Raw genomic sequence first — 17,844 nt, forward strand, 5'->3', positions numbered from 1 at the left:
TGAGTTTAAATATTTTTATGTAATAAAAAAAGGGAATAATTTTATATAACTTAGTATACAACTGAGGTTGATTCTTCCTGTACTTAAACAGAAGAACCCAGTCTCAGGTGTTCATCTCGTCCTTCCGAAAGTAATCTTATTCTCTCTCGGAGTTTCTCTATTTCTTCCTCCTGCTGCCTCACCTTTTCTTGTAGGCTGGAAATAACCTGAAAAGGAGAGGCGGTTTACTTCACAGACAGGTTAGTAAGATTTTATCCTTGCCCATCTATCTGAGTTGTTTGCAATCCACTACAGCCACACGCTGCAGCACCACAGTTTTTCTGCATGTGATACAAGTGAATCCACTAAAAGGTGTCGTAAAGAAAATAAAGATTCTGTGGAGCTAATGAAAAGCTTCAAAAGCTTTTCTGACCTATAATAACACCTCAAGTTGTGTTAACTGGTGCAGTCTTCATAAAGTACCTACACTTTAACATGTATCTCGTTGCAAAGACACTTGAAACATTCCAGTATTTCAGCCACTGTTGATTAATCAGTTTCCACCACACAGATTCAAAACAACACAGGCAGAGAAACAAAGCATTGCCTTTATGCTGTAGCGGTTGAGGTTGCTGATGTAACTTACGTGTTCTGGGGTATGGAATAGTTCACTGTCACGAAGCTGAGCAGCAGTTGGTCTTTCTGTGGAGCTTTGGCTGGTGAGAAGTTTAACATACTTGGCTTGGATAGGCCACGTTTTGTAGAAAGTGTGAGGAATTTGGCCATTCCTTAACTGTGTCAGAACTGCTGTTCTTTCCATTTCTGTTCCAAACGGCTGGAAGAGTTCTAGCAGGATAACGCCCATGCTGTACATGTCTGACTGATAATAGGGTGAAGAAAAAGCTGTGGAGTAACTGCTGGCTTTATTTCCTGGATTTCTCATTTAAAATTGCACTATAAGAAAAAGTTGAATGGCAAGTTTCATACTGATACAGAAAGCATGACACCACTACAGAAACACACTTCAATTAGAGACATTCCTTAAGGTGATCTTGGAAATAATTTTTGCATTAGTAGCAAAGTAGAAAGAAGAGTTGAAATCCATGTGTCAACGAAAACATTAGGAGTAACAGCATGAGGATTAGTTCTGTATTTACCAAATATGTTGCATTTCTCTTCTGTAAGGCTTGTTTTAGTCCTGTTCTCTAGCCTCATATGTTAATAGAAAATTTTTTAAGTCCCCCCTACCTTGAAATCATAGTGAGATCCCCGCAGCTGTTCTGGTGAGGCATAGAGGCAAGTCCCCACTCCTGAAGTATGTGTCAGTCCTTCAAAAAAAGGCAATTCAGACTTGCTCAGCTACTGCTACATTATTACCATTTCACATAAGAATTTAATGGTTTAAATATCATAGAAACTTAAACACCAAAACTCCCTTCAGCTTTTATTGTCTTACCATTTACCCTTTCTGCCTTAAACCACTGGTCTGCATCATGCCACAGAAGGTCTTTGCAGGCTAATCCGAAGTCTCCTATTTTTACACGATGATCTGATCCGTACAGAAAGATGTTTCTGGGCTACAAAGTAAGAATCATACAATCTCCAGGAATTATGACATTTCAACTGTTTTCAGTGTATAAAATCACATCTATTGATAATTTTGAATGTGACTTTTGTCTTGGTACAAACAAAACCCATAACCAGATGTTATTTCTCACCTCAGACACACACCACTAATCGTTCAGTAAGAATCTTAGGCTTTGAGGAGCTCTACAAGAGAAGGACTTGAGGATGCTGGTGCATGAAAAAGTATGAGCTAGCAGAAAGTCAGTTGCATCCTGGGGCACATGAAATGTGTGGCACCAGGAAGGGGATTCTCCCCCTGTGGTTTACTCTCATAAAACCCCACTTGGAGCACTGCATCCAGCCCCAGGGTTCCCAGCACAAGACAGACATGGATCTCCTGGAGCAGGTCCAGAGAAGGGCCACAAAAATTATCAAAGTGCTGGCACACCTCTCATATGAAGAAAGGCTGTCAGAAATGGGGGCTTTCAGCCTAGAAAACATAAGTTATGTAATTTAGGTCCTACCCTGGTGAAAGAAAGACTGAAACAAAACCAGTATGACCATCCCTGTTCAGAACAGAAAGGCAATTCAGAAAGGAGAAAACGTTTCCAGAATGTCACCATAATTCACTTGTAAGTCACTGTAAGTGAGTACTGTGCTTATCATGAAGAAAGTATGATACTTTTAAGTCAATGTAACTAAGTACTGTGCTTATCAAGAAAGTATGATACTGGTGTAGAGCAGACAAATGATTTTTTCCATAGCTAAATTCTTAAGTCCAAGTCATCTCAACTATGAAGTGGCTTTTACTCTCCCATGTCAGTCATCCTTGTTTTCTTCAACTGCAAGTGGTAACTCGATGAACTTACCTTAATGTCTCGATGCATCACTCCCATGCTGTGGATATAGCAGACTCCTTCTACCAGCTCCTGAAAAATTTTCACTGTCCAGCTGACATCCACAAGGTGATATGGATCTGAAACCAATTTAAAATCTCAATTATTTCAGGTAATTTTACTGAGCTATTTACATGTATAGTGGTGTATCTCATTGAATTCTATTTATCTGTGATGTGGAATACATTTGTAGCAGAATGAGAATAGCTGAAGACACTATTTTTGAAATAGCAAAAGCCCCTAACCTTGACATTAAAAAAAGAGAAAGTTCAGGAGGCATGAATATGTGCCTGCCTCTAAAGGTGGTGCTAGGCCATCTTACCTAGTTTCTGCCTTTCCCTGAGGTCCCGACCAACCTGGTATTCTATGAAGTATGTGTATCACCTCTGGAGCAAAAGATGTATATATGTTTTTCACAACAGACAGAGCCTTTGAAGAGCTCTATTTTGTAGCAGCAAGACTACTACCAAAGAAAATTTCAATTATTTAAACAGCTCACTGAGAAAAAAGCAGATTCTGTCAATATAAAACTGTATTTCAAGTAGGTAGTGTTGCCTGGGCACAGACCTCTCCAGGTAACAACTATGCCTCAGGCATACACTCATTCTTTTCTGAAGAGCTGTCTAAAACTCATGAGCTTAGATCTCTTTTACCAACATACATCATACAGAGATTCAATACCAGCTATTTGAGTAAATAAATAAAAACCTAATGAAGATCCATAACATAAGCTGCTGGAGTAAAAAGTAACATCAGGCCTTCCAATTAGGAAAAACAGAAAGATATTTGCTTTATAAGTAAAGTTTTCAAGACAGTGATGAATCTTACTGGAAATTTCCTCTGTTCTCTCACTGCATCTTTTATTCCGGTCAGCAATCCAGTCCCACAAGGATAGTTCACACAGCTGCATTTGTATGTGAAGCATCAAACGATATTCCACCTGGCAGAAAAGTAACGGTCCATGATTTTGCCACTGTCATGTCAACAGTGTTTCCTTGATAGCAGATACAGCATCACTAATCTGCTGCCTTCAGTATCTACTCTCTTTGTTTTTTATCTTTTTGTTTGTTCCTCACGTAGTTTAGCAATTGTTATGATAAAAGCTAACAAACAGCCAACCACCTACCTTAATATTCCAATTAGAGTTTAAAAGCTTCCAGACATACTAAACAGAGGTTCATTCTGGCTTAAGAAAATAGTGTATATTAATATAGATGAGAAAAATATTAACCTATTCACATGGAATGTTATGATTTATTAGCATGAGTGTCTAACTTCACTCTCAATTTCTCACCATGTACTAGTTCAATTGATAACCTGGACAACTCAAGCAAACACCTTTAAATCCTGGATTTATTGCAAGAGAGCACTCCAGATGGTAGCAGAAGCCTGAAACCTTCCAGATCTGGCTGTGTTACAGAAAGCATTTCAGTGAGATGAACACCAGCGAAGTTTAAGAAGCGTGGGCAGAGTGGCAATGCCCTGCCCAGCTCTGTCTCTATTTCACTTGTAGTCCTGCACTGTACAGGCACCACGTTACACACCCAGGCACTTTCATCACTAACAGCCAAATTAGCCTTCCTTAGCACATGCTGAAGACTGTCAACTTTCAAGTTTGAAGTTTTTAATGCACGAGTAGTGCTTTTTGTTCAGGTGACTACTCAGAAAGTATCCAAGACAGCTAAGACATGGAAATCTCCTTGTATGCTAAGTTTTACCAGTTCCTATGATCGGCTTTGCTTTACAAACATACTTCACCAGACAGAGAGAACCACATTTACCTCAAACTCTCCACAGAGAGCTACATCATTCCTGGAGTGTTCTTCAGTGCAGGAACTACTGTCAGTACTGTCTTCTTGATCCAGATTAGAATGAGGTCCACGTGCTGAATGATTTTTCACATCAGCTGATCTACTGCTACCACTACTTAAAGAGTCTTTTTTTAATCCTATGGATAATTCACATTTATTTGGTTTCATGCATTCTTTACTACTGCTGTTCATAAAATCATTCCTTAGATCCATGTTCTGCACTGATTCACTACCATTTCTATGACTGGTACTGTCATAGGACTTCTTCTCCTGTGAAGTAAGGTCAGCAAAGATAATTGAACTACCGCTTTCCACACTCTGAATGTGACAGTGGTCACTGAAAATAAAGAGAGAGAAATCAAGATATGTACACAGTTTTAGATCATCTGTTTGTGAGACAGCATCCTGAAAACTTCTTTTTCCCATTGCAAACTGCATTACAGAGTAATACTTCAGCTGCTTCCCAATGCAAAAAAGCAGGCAGTGTAGACTCCAGCCTTTTTAATACCTTCCCCCAGAAGGGATTTCTCATAGCTGACCCAGACAGCTCGTGGATAGAGCCCTAGGTCACAGCACTTGCTGCTCAGAGGTACATCTGCAGCCTCTTAAAGTGAGAAAGGATTTCTCATGGGACTCCATTTCCTAATAAAAACGATTAATCAACACTCCAGACAAACAGAGGGCCTCACCACTCTAATAAGACTCCACCATACTAATCAGTGTTGCTAGATGGCATACAACTTCTGAAGAACTTCTGAAGTAAACCTGAAGCCCAGTGCTATTCTAAAGCACTCAGGAGCTGAGAGATCTGAAGAAGGGAGAACTATCCAGTAACATTTTTCAGCTTACACAACAACAGAAACAATGACAAGGACAATTTAAGACTTGTTATTTTTGTTACTGTATGGAAGCAAAAAGCACTTGTGCAGCTGGACCCTTAAAGTTACTTTTAAAAAGCCTCCTATTAAAGGCAAATGAATACTATCACTGAGATTTGTAACACTCACTTGCTGCTTGGTTGCTCCAGGCATAATGGCTGCAGCTCCATTACTGTTTTACCTGTTGGAAGAAAAGGTAAATATGGTGTTGCACAAAAATATATTTGCTATATAAATATATGAATATATTTATTATAAATCAACATGTAAGCTACAGCATCTTATGGAGTTTAACTTCAGTATCTGTAGAGTTCTCTACTTCTGCTGCTGCAAAAGGTGCTTGTTAGTCTACTATGAATCAACCCTAATATGTTTTTGCTTTTTTCTTTTCAGTAAAAAGCTAATACATGTTGTGTGATTTCACTGAAAGGGCTGTACTGGGCTCCTGTAGCTATTTATGTAGATTTCACCTTTAACAATTTAGGCTGTTCAACATTAGGGCTTATAATGTATATGATACAGTTAATGAAGCAACTCCACAAGGCACCACCCCTTGCATCACACTGCTGATGTTTTGAAAACACTTGATATTTTGGAAATAATTCATTACCATTGTATATTTATGTGAAAAAAAACCCAACAGTTTTAGCACAGAGGCAAATACTAAATACTAATTTTGGAAACCATTAAGTATGGCAAGCCCTACCTATACATCTACTTATGTACTCATATTATCTCTATTAAGTACTTAAAAAGTACTCTAGGCACTAAAAAGTTGCATGCTTTGAGATTCTCAGTATCATCACTTAAAAAATCTTGTCTGTCTTGCTACACTATCAACTTCCTATGCACTTTCTTTTGTGCTTACAGCTGACTGGGTGTCAAGTCACCGACTTGGAAAGCAATAAAGTCAGACAGAGCATAAGCAAACCTCCCACTAAGAGAGGATCAAAGGACTTTAACTGCTAAAGGCATTCCAGAAAAGGACAGGAAAGAAAGGGACCAAGGGATTAGGGTCACAAATGTGCCAAAGGACAAATGGTGCAAAGCACTCAGAAGAGAGACATAGAAGAGAGAAGAAAAGGGTCAGAAAACAAAGTGTGAAATCAACATAAAAGTAGTTAAATTCTCAGTCACTGCAGACAGCAGCTGGTAAACAGTAAACCAGATTGCTGTGTCACTGCAGAACTATTAAATACAATCTATCACATCAAAAACTCTCCTGAGCAAAGCAAAATAAGAAGAAATGCTTGTTTATTTTTACTCTTAAAGTATTTAGTTCTAGGTTCTTATAGGTTCTCTAAACTCTTTTCCCAATAGGAGGAGAAGCATTGTGGATGACTTATTCTAGTTTTGTAACAGCTCTCAGACTGCAAAATGTGGTAGGAGATTAATGAGGTTCTTGCTCCTTTTCATTGCTTTTCCCCCAAAATCTGAAGTGGCTCATTCCCCAGTATCTATTCTTCTTCTAGTCAACTCACTTTCTGTATTCAAAGGTTTTCATTGCATTCTACCCAACCTCACACAACTTTAAAATCTTCCTCATACATTACCAGAAGTGAAGCTAACACTGCCAAAATTCCAAATTAATCATAAAGTAACAGATAAATTATCAGGCAGCAGCCTGAAGCACACAGTGGGACACGAGGACCTGGTGGTGCCCTGTAGCTTGCTTTCTGAAGATTTGTTTTTGGTACTTTATACCATCAGAGATGACAGCCCTGCAAAGAACAGTACAGAGCTTACAAGCAAGAATTACACAATATGCTGTACTTCCCTTTTGGACGTACTGTTTGAACTTGCTCCATCCAAGCAGTATGATAACCTACAATGTTAGGATGCTGCAGCCCAGCCAACACTTTAACTTCTCGTAGCACCTAAAAGGACCAAAAAGAAACAGTATGACTGCTCCTTGCTCTGAGTGCTTAGTGAAGACCCAAAATCACAACAACAAAAGAAAAAGAAGCAAACCCAACAGTTTCTCACAGAGAAAGAATAGACAAAATTATTGAAGCAATGGAGAAAATCTGGAAGCTTTAAAAGAAACCAAATTATTGTTTTCATAGTTGCAGAGATGATCAAATTCAGGCTAAGAAAATGCTTCATTTAACTCTCTTCTTTTTTCTCCTAGGTACTGTTAAGAGTCAAATCTTCAGAAACTCAGAAAGCATCAAAAATGTTGCTAACATTTTTGATGTTTTGGGAAATATTAACTGCATCATTAAATTAAATCAGAATCAGCCACAGCAGACAGGGAGTTAAAAGAGATGAAACCCAGGAAAAAGATTACCTTCATGCAATCTCTTCTTGTAGCCTTCTTAATGTTAATTTTCTTAATAGCATAGAACTGACCATCTAACTTGTTTCTGACCTGAAAACCATTGCAGTAAAACAGAATTAGATATTAATGAGTTTATATCAATGAATAAATCCTTTAGAACCCACTGTTTTCTAAAAAGTCATTTCTGCATTCCATTCACAACCTCCCACCTGTACCAGAGACTGGAAATGGGATTAGGCCCCACCTATCTAAGATAAGGATACTCGTAACTCCTGCCTGCTTTCAGAATTGCAAACCTGTAATCCAGTCATTGTGAAACACAGAGCCTTGCAGCTGTCTTTCCATCAATAAAAAATGCTGATAGGTCCTGTAAGATCAGGTCCTACTAATGGTTTAAACAGGTTCTGACTTCATCTCTGAGAACACAACTGTAATTTCCATGTGGACACACCACATGGGGGACCTTAGGCTGGCCATGTGCTACAAGTACTTAATACAATTCAGCACTGGCTTGGGCAGTTTACTTCCACATTAGAACTGCCTTTTCGTCAAGCAGTCACAACTGGAACATTGGGTGTGCAGACTTAACAGTTCCTGTGGCTGCTTTAAGTCAATCACAACACTTCACACAAGAAACAGGAGTTTTCATTCACTCTAGTAAGGTAAAAATGCACAAAGTAAAGCACCTGACACATCCTGACATCTGGCAAACAGAAAAACCTACAAGTGTTTTTCAAAATGCCAACATCTTTCAATGTTCAATATTCAATTTGGCAGCAAGGCTGGTGAAGGGCCTGGAACACAAACCCTGTGAGGAGAGGCTGAGGGAGCTGGGGGTGTGCAGCCTGCAGAAGAGGCTCAGGGGTGACCTCATTACTGTCTACAACTACCTGAAAGGACATTGTAGCCAGGTGGGGTTGGGCTCTTCTCCCACACAACCAGCAATAGAACAGTCTCAAGCTGTGCCAGGGGAGCTCTAGGCTGGATGTTAGGAGGAAGTTCTTCACAGAGAGTGACTGGCATTGGAATGGGCTGCCCAGGGAGGTGGTGGAGTCACCATCCCTGGAGTTGTTCAAGAAAAGACTGGATGAGGCACTTGGTGCCATGGTCTAGTTGACTGGATAGGGCTGGGTGCTAGGTTGGCCTGGATGATCTTGGAGGTCTCTTCCAACCTGGTTGATTCTATATGCAGGTTTGCACCTGTTCCACTGAAAAAATCCATTAGAAAATTCAATGGAAAATTAGAAAAATGAAAGGCACAACAGTAACTCTACACTTCAAAGAAGAATTAAAGTGATCAGTTACAGATGGAAGGTAAAGAATACCTTGTATACTTTTCCATATCCTCCTTTCCCTAGGGTTGCGATTTGATCGAATTCATTCAAGTAGCGTGAAGTTTGTCCTTCAAAGAGTACCTCTGTCTCCCTGGTCAAAAAAGTCAGGCTGCATTAACCTAAATCACAACTTCTAAGGAAAGCATCATATAAGGCATGGGCACACACAATCTAGAAATGCTATTTACATTAGGAAAAGAAGAAAATATACACACAAGTCCTTTTGAGAGTTTAAGAGAGATTTTCACTTTGATTTCTATGTTTCAGAGCCAAAATACAAAACAAAGTATTACTTAAGTTCAGAGTGGTGCACAGAACTTCAGGGAGGGAGTTTGGTATTTCTCAGTGCTTTGCATACATACCCAATTGCATGAGAATCTCCATTATCAAGTTCCTGTGAAACAACAAAAAACAGCATAAAAACATGCCCCACAGAATACCAGGTCTACCAAGGTGTCAGCACAGACAGTTTAAATTAGAAACTACTTGTTCTTGGAAACCAAAAAAGCCACTGAGAGTCATTTCATTATGCAGACAGCTTCACCACATTGAACTATTACCCTACTAGCAATCTGCTAACAGCTCTAACTGGAGAGACTGCTGCCCTTTTGGAATTCAACTTGCAGAGGATAAAATAAGGGCTCTAAAATGTGCTTAAGACAAAATTAACTAGCTTAGTTCAAACAGCCAGATAAGCTAACCGCTCTGACTCAGCCTGAAGCACATTATGCAACATACAAATTATGCCCTTTACTAATATTGAGGGTGTTAACATAATCAACTGTAACAGTTACAAGTTGAAAATGGGTGTCTGTTCACTGACAGAAAAAGCTCCAGCTCAGTTTAGAACACCTTGCCTGTATTTTATAATGAATTAAAATCTAGTTAATAAGGAACAAAATACTCCTGGTTTGCACCTACAGAACCAGAACCATCCCAAATGGCTAAGCCAGGAGGGGAGTACCATTTAATATAATCATTTAAAAGGCCCAATCCAACATTAAAAGAAGCCCAGAACAAAAGCTTCTTTGGATGCAGTAATGTGTTCATTCCTTGATGCAGAGGTTAGCAAAGAAATTGAGCAAAGCTTACCCCATGCAGGATTTGTCGATCGGCTGCTTTCATTAGTTCAGTAATGGCTCTATTATGCTGCAGTCTTACAGTACTAAACTCATCACAGAAGGCAAAAGGGGAGAGCAACCCTGTTCTTGTGAAAGCCTGACGGAGTACTGTACAAAGGAACAGAGAAAGGTCACATCAAATAAAGCCTGCCAACGAGATCATCTGAATGGTTGGTTTCAAAAAGAGAAACTTTATCTGAAAGATTACACATGTGAAAAACTAAACAGTCACTCAGTCACTCCTACACCAATGCTGTTGATTTAGCAATAAACACTGAACCCAAGCTCGGTGGGAATCCCTTTGTGTAATCCTTGTTCACCATGCCCTTTCACGGTCACAAACATCTCCTCTTCTCTATCTTAGCAGGTGGATTATACAAACATTCACCCATTCACTTGCTTTTTATCCTTGGACTAATTTTGATCAGTGAAAAAAGGAAATTCAAAGCATGTTCACCATTACGAGGTCACACTTACAGCAAGTGCTATACAAACTCCAGCATTTGTGCACGTCCACAGTAAACAACAAAGCCACTTCCTTCCACCTCCTGAGCTGCACAAAACAATGCCATGGCAGACAGGAGAAACTATCACCAGAGATGGATGCAGCTGTAAAGATGCTATAAAAATGTCCTCAAGTTTGAAAGAGTTCTGAGGTCCTAAACCTGTTTGGCAGTTTTTTGAGCACACCTCTCTGGTATCACTATTTAAAAAACCAAAAAGCAACCCACCAGACTATTACTTTATCTTTTAAAGGAAATAACATTTATTGGAAGTGAACCTCTAAGAACTCAGGAATTTTGCTATGCAAACCTTAGGAGAACAGTTACACACACTGGAAAAGTAGGAAAAACCTGCCCTTGCCCACAGGAATATACCAGACAAAACCACAAACCAGCTATGATCACTGCAGTATTTATTGCTTTTATTCATAAGCCCATTCCACTTCCGAGGCTGGTATAAGCTATACCAACACAGGGCCAGCATTTTCTGTGGAAGCTCACGAGGAAGCTAAGCTGCTACACACATTGGAAGATGCCCAGGTTGGGTTTTTTGTTCCCTTCCCAAAAGGAGGAAATGTTTGGCCTTCTTTTCCACCAATATTTCTGCATTCGGTGGAGATTACAGTAAGACCCAGGACCAAACTTCTGCATTGGCCTCTATGAAGGACAAAATGAGTTGTCTGCACTGTTGTTACTGCATGCTACAAATGACTCTCATATTAAGTATGAGTAATGCGTTGGATTTTATTTTCAACAATGAAGTATAGTAAGGAGTAAAAACCCTGAGGATCGTTTCTTAACTCCATTAAGAATGTGCTTACAAAGTACTTCAGATAAGTCACATATCAAAAGGTCAGATTTCAAAACAAACACTGCACAGCTGAAAATGCAAGCTCCCCAACACCTATCAGAAGACTTGCCAGGAAAATGAAGGATTTTAAAGAGGTATTTACTTTGATTTTCAGAATGTAGTTTAAAAATATTCACTGAAGACTAAACTACAGCTATTAATTAATAAAGATCTTACAAAATTCCTAAGTGTGGTTTAGATCAGATTTAACAGGTAGGTAATTTATCCTGCCACCTTTCACAGTATCACCAAGGTTGGAAGAGACCTCACAGATCATCAAGTCCAACCCTTTACCACAGAGCTCAAGGCCAGACCATGGCACCAAGTGCCACGTCCAATCCTGCCTTGAACAGCCCCAGGGATGGCGACTCCACCACCTCCCCGGGCAGCCCATTCCGGTGTCCAATGACTCTCTCAGGGAAGAACTTTCTCCTCACCTCCAGCCTAAATTTCCCCTGGCACAGCCTGAGGCTGTGTCCTCTCGTTCTGGTGCTGGCCACCTGAGAGAAGAGAGCAACCTCCTCCTGGCCACAACCACCCCTCAGGTAGTTGTAGACAGCAATAAGATCACCCCTGAGCCTCCTCTTCTCCAGGCTAACCAATCCCAGCTCCCTCAGCCTCTCCTCGTAGGGCTGTGCTCAAGGCCTCTCCCCAGCCTCGTCGCCCTTCTCTGGACATGCTCAAGCATCTCAATGTCCCTCCTAAACTGGGGGGCCCAGAACTGAACACAGTACTCGAGGTGTGGTCTAACCAGTGCAGAGTACAGGGGCAGAATGACCTCCCTGCTCCTGCTGGCCACACCATTCCTGATGCAGGCCAGGATGCCACTGGCTCTCTTGGCCACCTGGGCACACTGCTGGCTCATGTTCAAGCAGGTATTGATCAGTAACCCCACAATGCAGCTCACATAACTGAGCTGGAACAGAACTGTCTGATCTTTGCATTTGCAACAATATTCTGCTACTCTTCCCAAAACCAGGACAGGTCTTCCTTTCCAATTAAGCTGATGAGGATAGTCACCCTCTTCTCAGAACTTGTCTTAATGTGGTAAGACCTACAGATGTGTGTTGACATTACACTGCAATAGTGCACAGAAAACCCTGGCATGTATTGGGGTAAGGCAGTTTAAGGGACAGGAAGGAACTACTCTTACTAACTTCGGAACAAGCACCGTGAACGAACAGGGTTGCGTGTGTACATGTGGCAGAGATGTTCCAGAAGTGACACGAGCAGCAGCTGATTTTGAATGGTGGAAGTGAAATTGACAAACTGTTGGGACCCATTTGCAATTCGCAGCTCCGCCGGCACATCTGATTCTGGAGGGAAAAAAAAAGTCAGAAGAATGAATTTAGGTCTCGGTAGATGCACATTAACCAAAACATCAAAGCCACCTACCGACCCACACAGCTTCAACGCAGTCCTGGCTCACAAAACCACCACACGAGCTGCCACGGCTCGAGCACACACACTAGAGATCAGGTTGATTTTTGCCAGCGCATACGGCAAGAAGCTAACCGGAGAGGACGAGGATGTCCCCGACTAAAGGGGAGCTCCCGCAGCGGCCGCAGGGCAGGGAGCGCTGCCAAGGGCCTGCCTGCTCTTGCATCACCCTCCGCGGCTGCCGCTTCCTGCAGGCGATGGGGGAGGGAGAGGAGGAAGGCAGCCGCTCCAGCCTCCTTCCCACCCTGCCGAGCGGGGCGCCCCGCGGTCACTCGCGGAGACAGGGCTGCCTCCTCGCTCCCCACACACCCCGCACAAGAACGGATCGTTCCGCAGGCCTCGCTTACCATCAAAGCGCGGCTCCGGGTTCTCTTCAGGGAACTCGATGGCGGGCAGCACCGAGCAGGGGGCCGCCGGGCACACGCCCCGCCACATGCCGAGCGCTGGGGCCTCAGCCTTCGCTCCGGCCGGTGGGGCCTGCCAGCCTTCCTGCGGGTGGCCCCGGGCCAGCGTTTATGGGCGCTCTTTGAGCGTGGAGTAATAAAACATTAACTGGAAGAATAAATGGCAGCAGGGAAAATAGGGCCCGGAAGGCAGAGAAGCACAGGAACGCTACGGCTGAAGGAAGCAACTCAGACTGCAGCTTCGTCGTGGGGAGCTGAGGCGTCTCCCAGGCAGCAGGGCTGGCCCCTCTCAACACGCCCAGGGGGGCTCCGCAGCCCCGCGGGAACTCAGCGCGGCGCCCACGGCCGCTCTCCTTGGCAGGGGGGCGCCGAGCCCCCTCTAGCGGCTCCCGGCAGCGGCACAGGGGCGGTGCTGGTCCCCGTGTGACCCGGAGGAGCTCGCTTCTCCCCCCCGCCGCCGCCACCGCCTCCTTTCCTCCCCCCGCCCGCTTGCCGGGCCGGCGCCGGGCCCCGGATGCAAGAGGCCGGCGGAGGGACGTCATTGTTCCCCGACGGGCTGTAACAGTAGGCGGAGCGGGCCGGGCTGAGGCGGGGGCTGCGGCGAGGGAGACCCGGCAGCGCCGAGTCAAGCGGGGCCGAGCCAGGTAATGGGGCTGGGGAGGAGAGCAGGGCCCGGCGGCGGCCTGGCACATCCCAGCAGCGCCGCGTGCGGCTCCCTGCCTGGAAATCAATGGGCTGGGGGGGAGGGGCTGGCCCGGGAAAAGGAAGGGAAAGAGACCGGCGGGAGCCGCCGGCTCAGCCCAGCCCAACCCTGCCCGGCCCGGCCCACCCCGCCGGGGCGCCAGCCGGGCACTCGGCCGCTGCCCTCCCGGCTGGCGGGCAGCCGGAGGGGGAGGGACCCCCGGGCGGGGCGGGGCGCCGTCCCCAGCACGCGGCTAAAGGACCCAGCCCAGCCGCCGCCGCCGCCGCCACCCCCTGGGCCGGCAGGACGGCCCCCTCCTGGCGCGGCGGGGGGGTGGCGGTTCCCGGCGCGAATCCTTCGCTCCGCGCCCAACTCCTCCCTTAGGCGCCGAGGTCCTGCCGGCGCTGCTTGCTTGCTTGCTCGCCCGCCCGCCCGCTCGCCCGCCCGCCCGCTCGCCCGCCGCCTTCTTCCTTCTCCTGGAGCGGGCTCTGGGTTCTGCTTCGCCGCGTCCCGCTGCGGGTGGCAGGGCAGCCGGGATTCCCTTGCCCCGAGTCCCGCGGCGAGGCGGCGGCACCCTGCAGGGCCTGCCGCCTACTGCTCGGAGGGTCCGCGTTCGATTTGTCTCCCCTTCCCGCTTCCCCGCGCCTAGGCGCTCGCTGCCCCCGCCCCCCCCCCCGCCGCGTTGCCATGGGCACGGAGTCGCCGTTGGGCAAGCCGCTGCCGCGGTCCTGCCTCCGGACGGTCGGTAAAGGCGCTGGCTCCGGCCTGGAAAGGTGAAGGCGGTGCGGAGAGGGCGGGCGTTGAGGCGGTGCGGCACGGCGCTGGGCCTGCCCCCAGCTGGGCGGGGAGCCGCGGGGCTGAGGAGCACGGGGTTTATGGCCGGTTAGGGTGAGGGGAGAACTGGAGGGAGAAGGGCAAGACGAGAAGGAAGCTCCTTCAGAGCCGTTCCTCCGTACCCCTCGGCTGCGTGTTGAGATGGCTTTTCTTTGGGCTATATTTGGGCTCTCGCCGCTCCTGAGGGCGTTTTTGGCGCGGGCGGGCAAGCTGTGCCCGGTCCTGGGAGCAGCTTTTGCTCTTGGTGTGTCCAAGCGCTTCCAGGAGCCACCGTTCCTCCGAAAGGAAGAGCAGCGGGTAGCGATTCGGGAGTTCGGGCTCAGTATGGGCAGTACGCGGGCGTCGGAGAGGAACGGTTTGGTTTTGAGCCTGAGATCTATGGCCGTCACCGACGCAGCGCTGCTGCGGAGCCCGCCTGAACAAGCCATGGCCCGGGATGAGAAGCCGAGCTGGGCACCGGCGTTGCCGTGGCTGCACCGGCTCTCGGGCGCCCGCGCTCTCCGCACCCTCTGCCACCCCCAGAAATGCGGGCGCCGAGAAACCCTTTGCTAGCCCCGGCACACCGGGGCAGGGAGCGTCTGAAGCTGCTCTGTGTTTCACGTACTTCACTGGCTTACGAGTGAGGGTAAAGTGAGAAGGAGTTCTGCGCTTGGTGGCTGGGCTCTTTGTGAGCGACAGTTTCTTTATGAACTCGGCATGTGATGGGTTGCTTGTGGTGTTTATTCATCTCCGGGATTTGTTTTGCTTGTAGTAGTGTTGGGCATGTCATTTCGAGAGCTAAACGTGCCTGCGCTGCATCTCATCTCTGCTTTAGTAGTTTTCTGTTGCGCCTCATTGCTACCCAGGTATTTGGGGGTGTGGTGGTAGTGTGCTTTTCATTACTCTTTGCTCCCTGGTGAAAAGCAGCTTTGTCAGTGGGATCTGGTGCAAAAACTTCGCGAGTTGTGATACACTGTGTGGAGACTGGAGAGCAGATGCAAAGGTTTAGATCGGAATTGTAACTGATGTGGATTGTGACGAGGGTGCTGAAAAAAATTCCACTGTCGGCAAAACGTCACTTAGGACTTCCCTCCAGGGAGACGAGGCTCAGCCTAAGTTTCTGTTCAGCACTGCGGTAGGAGCTGGATCTGCGTGTATAGTGAGCAACGGGAGAGCTCTCAGCGTTTTCGAGGTCTCTGGTTCTTTGTCACGGAGATGTTACGTCTGTCTTAAGAATTCTGTTGCCATAATTTGAAGAAGTGATGGATCTCATTGATGCCTTCAGGTCATGGCATGTGCTCTGGTATAGTGCTTGCTGTTTGGTCAGCTATTACTACAAGACTGTCCAAGACAAGCAACTTCAAAATTGCCTAAGGTTTCCCTTGTCTGTCAAAGAAACACTATTTGGAGATGGTCTTCTTCTGTTTGCCTTTTACTGCAGTTTTGGTTCTGAGTTCTGTCCCGCAAATCTGTTTTAAATCTGTTGTTGAAATGCTTTCCATTTCAACTGGTGAGAAAACACGCCCCAGGTATCTGCATCCTGAAGCCTGGATCCTTCCCTACAAATCACTGAAGCCTGAGAATTATCCTCTAGGTCTCCAAAACAACCAAGGATGACTTCTTCATCTCGGAGTGAAATGAGTGGGAATTTTCCACTCCAAAATGGCAGCTGCACAGAGGGTGGATTTTAAATGGGAAATGTAAAGGGGAAGAGATGTGAGGAAGGGCATTGCACATCATTTGTGTTTTGTAGGACCAGAAGTTCTCCCATTTACTGTGTTTTCTCTCATCTGCCTTTATTAGCAGTAGCAATCCAGTTGTGCCATTAATCCGAAACTCCTTCACGCTTTGTTCTCTGTTATTTCAGTGTAACAAAAATGGCTTGTGCTTGAACCTCTTAGTTAAATTTCAGGTTTCCCTAAACTTGCAAAGGCCCCAGGATAGTAGCAAACACATCTACAACTTGGTAATTGCTTGTGTGCAGCTTTCTGTGCTCACACAATTATACATCTCAAAAGAAGTGTCATCTTGAAACCTACTCATCGTTTCTAAAAGGACTTGCACTCAGCTATTGCTCTTGCCCTTGAGGGCCCAGGGCTTGCTTTGCTTTCTTTTCTCTCCAGCACTTCCTTTTTATGCCTCATGGTCTCCCTGTTGGTTTGCCAGGGAAAGTTGCACAGCTTTGCCTAAGCAGAAGCAGGAAAGACACTTTTTTGGGTCGTCATCTTTTTGTTTGTCAGTAAGAGCTGGAAATGCAATAGGTGCAACATACCGCAAGTCCTGCTGCCAAAACTGCATCCAAACGAATCTTTCTGGGAGGGGCAGAAGAAAGCCAGGTGGACATCAATATTCAAGTGTTTTAGTGGTTTCTTGCTCTCTTTTTCCAAAGATTTCTTGGAGCTATATCCCATAATCTTTAACTCAGAGGTCTGTGGTTCCCAGGAGCTGAAAGATGGGCCAGAGAGCCCCTCCTGGATCCTACCAGACCACCACTTGAACACACCACTGCTCCCAGCTTCTTTGAACAGAAAGCTCTTCATAACTGTAGTGGATTAAAATCCCATGAAAGTGTCTTGAATCCCATCAGTCACCATCTGTAGAGCTGTTACAAGCAATGTTGACACAGGTTTGCTGGAAAATGCTGCTTTGAGTGTTTAGCTTTCAGTTTGGTTGATTTTTCTTAGTTGTTTGTTGATCATTCTTGTCAGTTATTCACTTCCTTCAGTTATTTCTTTGAGACTAAGGGACAAGATTTCTCCTTTCTGGGATACTTCTTGGTGTTCTTCTGCCAACCAGGTCTTCTGCTTCTGTTACAGATATGAACAATGACCATAGTTAACAAGCCAAAATCTTCAAACTCTAAAAAATCATCATCAAGGCAGTCTGACAAATCTAAGAAACCCCGTACGAAGAAAATGACATCCCGCACTGCAAATCTGGGACGGGTGCCACCTGCAGAAGATCCAAATGTCTCTGTGGACAAAGGGCCTGGAGGTCATATTTATTGTAGGTCATCTCAAAAATCTAAGCCTTTTGCCCAAAGAGATCTAGGTAAGTGTCTCTTCTCCGCTTCTTCAGACTGAAACGGGGGTAGAAAATGCAGTTGTTGTTCTTTGTCTCACTGCTATAAAATGGGGCTACAACACGTAAAGACTTTGGTGGCAGACTTGTGCTGTGTGACCCCCCTAAGGCAACTGAAAGGGGCTGATGTTGCAAAACTTACTTACAATCTTCATAACTTAGTTTTTGTCTATTGACTGGCAGCTGTGCAGAGGGGTTTTTGTAT

The 17,844-nt window shown here is 45.4% G+C and overlaps 3 protein-coding genes across 7 annotated transcripts in view; 1 reads left to right on the forward strand and 2 right to left on the reverse strand.

Annotated features, from left to right (window-relative positions):
* On the reverse strand, positions 1–13,186 carry EIF2AK1 (eukaryotic translation initiation factor 2 alpha kinase 1). 2 transcript variants are annotated; one of them, XM_064153767.1, is made up of 15 exons: positions 13,007–13,186; positions 12,377–12,535; positions 9,838–9,974; positions 9,108–9,139; positions 8,737–8,836; positions 7,421–7,501; positions 6,907–7,007; positions 5,260–5,310; positions 4,223–4,589; positions 3,270–3,381; positions 2,415–2,521; positions 1,436–1,556; positions 1,228–1,307; positions 626–859; positions 1–206 (listed from the first exon to the last, which is right to left on the reverse strand). In XM_064153767.1, exons 1-15 carry the CDS (start codon positions 13,092–13,094, stop codon positions 84–86), a joined length of 1,893 nt encoding a protein of 630 aa, XP_064009837.1. In that variant the 5' UTR covers positions 13,095–13,186; the 3' UTR covers positions 1–83. The 2 variants fall into 2 exon arrangements, with proteins under 2 accessions (XP_064009837.1, XP_064009838.1); XM_064153768.1 differs by lacking the exon at positions 1–206 and having other exon boundaries at positions 765–933.
* On the reverse strand, positions 13,111–14,136 carry LOC135180916 (uncharacterized). The gene has a single exon (XM_064153773.1). The coding sequence runs from the start codon at positions 13,753–13,755 to the stop codon at positions 13,111–13,113; it is 645 nt and encodes a 214-aa protein (XP_064009843.1). The 5' UTR covers positions 13,756–14,136.
* Positions 13,533–17,844, forward strand: part of USP42 (ubiquitin specific peptidase 42) — a 17,826-nt gene continuing 13,514 nt past the window's right edge. The window contains exons 1-2 of one of the 4 annotated variants that reach the window (XM_064153752.1): positions 13,533–13,707; positions 17,375–17,609. In XM_064153752.1, coding sequence (XP_064009822.1) covers positions 17,384–17,609 — 226 coding nt within the window. In that variant the 5' untranslated portion in view covers positions 13,533–13,707; positions 17,375–17,383. Of the gene's footprint in view, positions 13,708–14,213; positions 14,519–15,058; positions 15,205–17,374; positions 17,610–17,844 lie in introns of those variants that run through there. The other 3 variants (XM_064153753.1, XM_064153755.1, XM_064153754.1) reach the window with 3 other exon arrangements.

This window comes from Pogoniulus pusillus, chromosome 13 (assembly GCF_015220805.1).
Source record: "Pogoniulus pusillus isolate bPogPus1 chromosome 13, bPogPus1.pri, whole genome shotgun sequence".
Lineage (NCBI taxonomy): Eukaryota > Metazoa > Chordata > Aves > Piciformes > Lybiidae > Pogoniulus > Pogoniulus pusillus.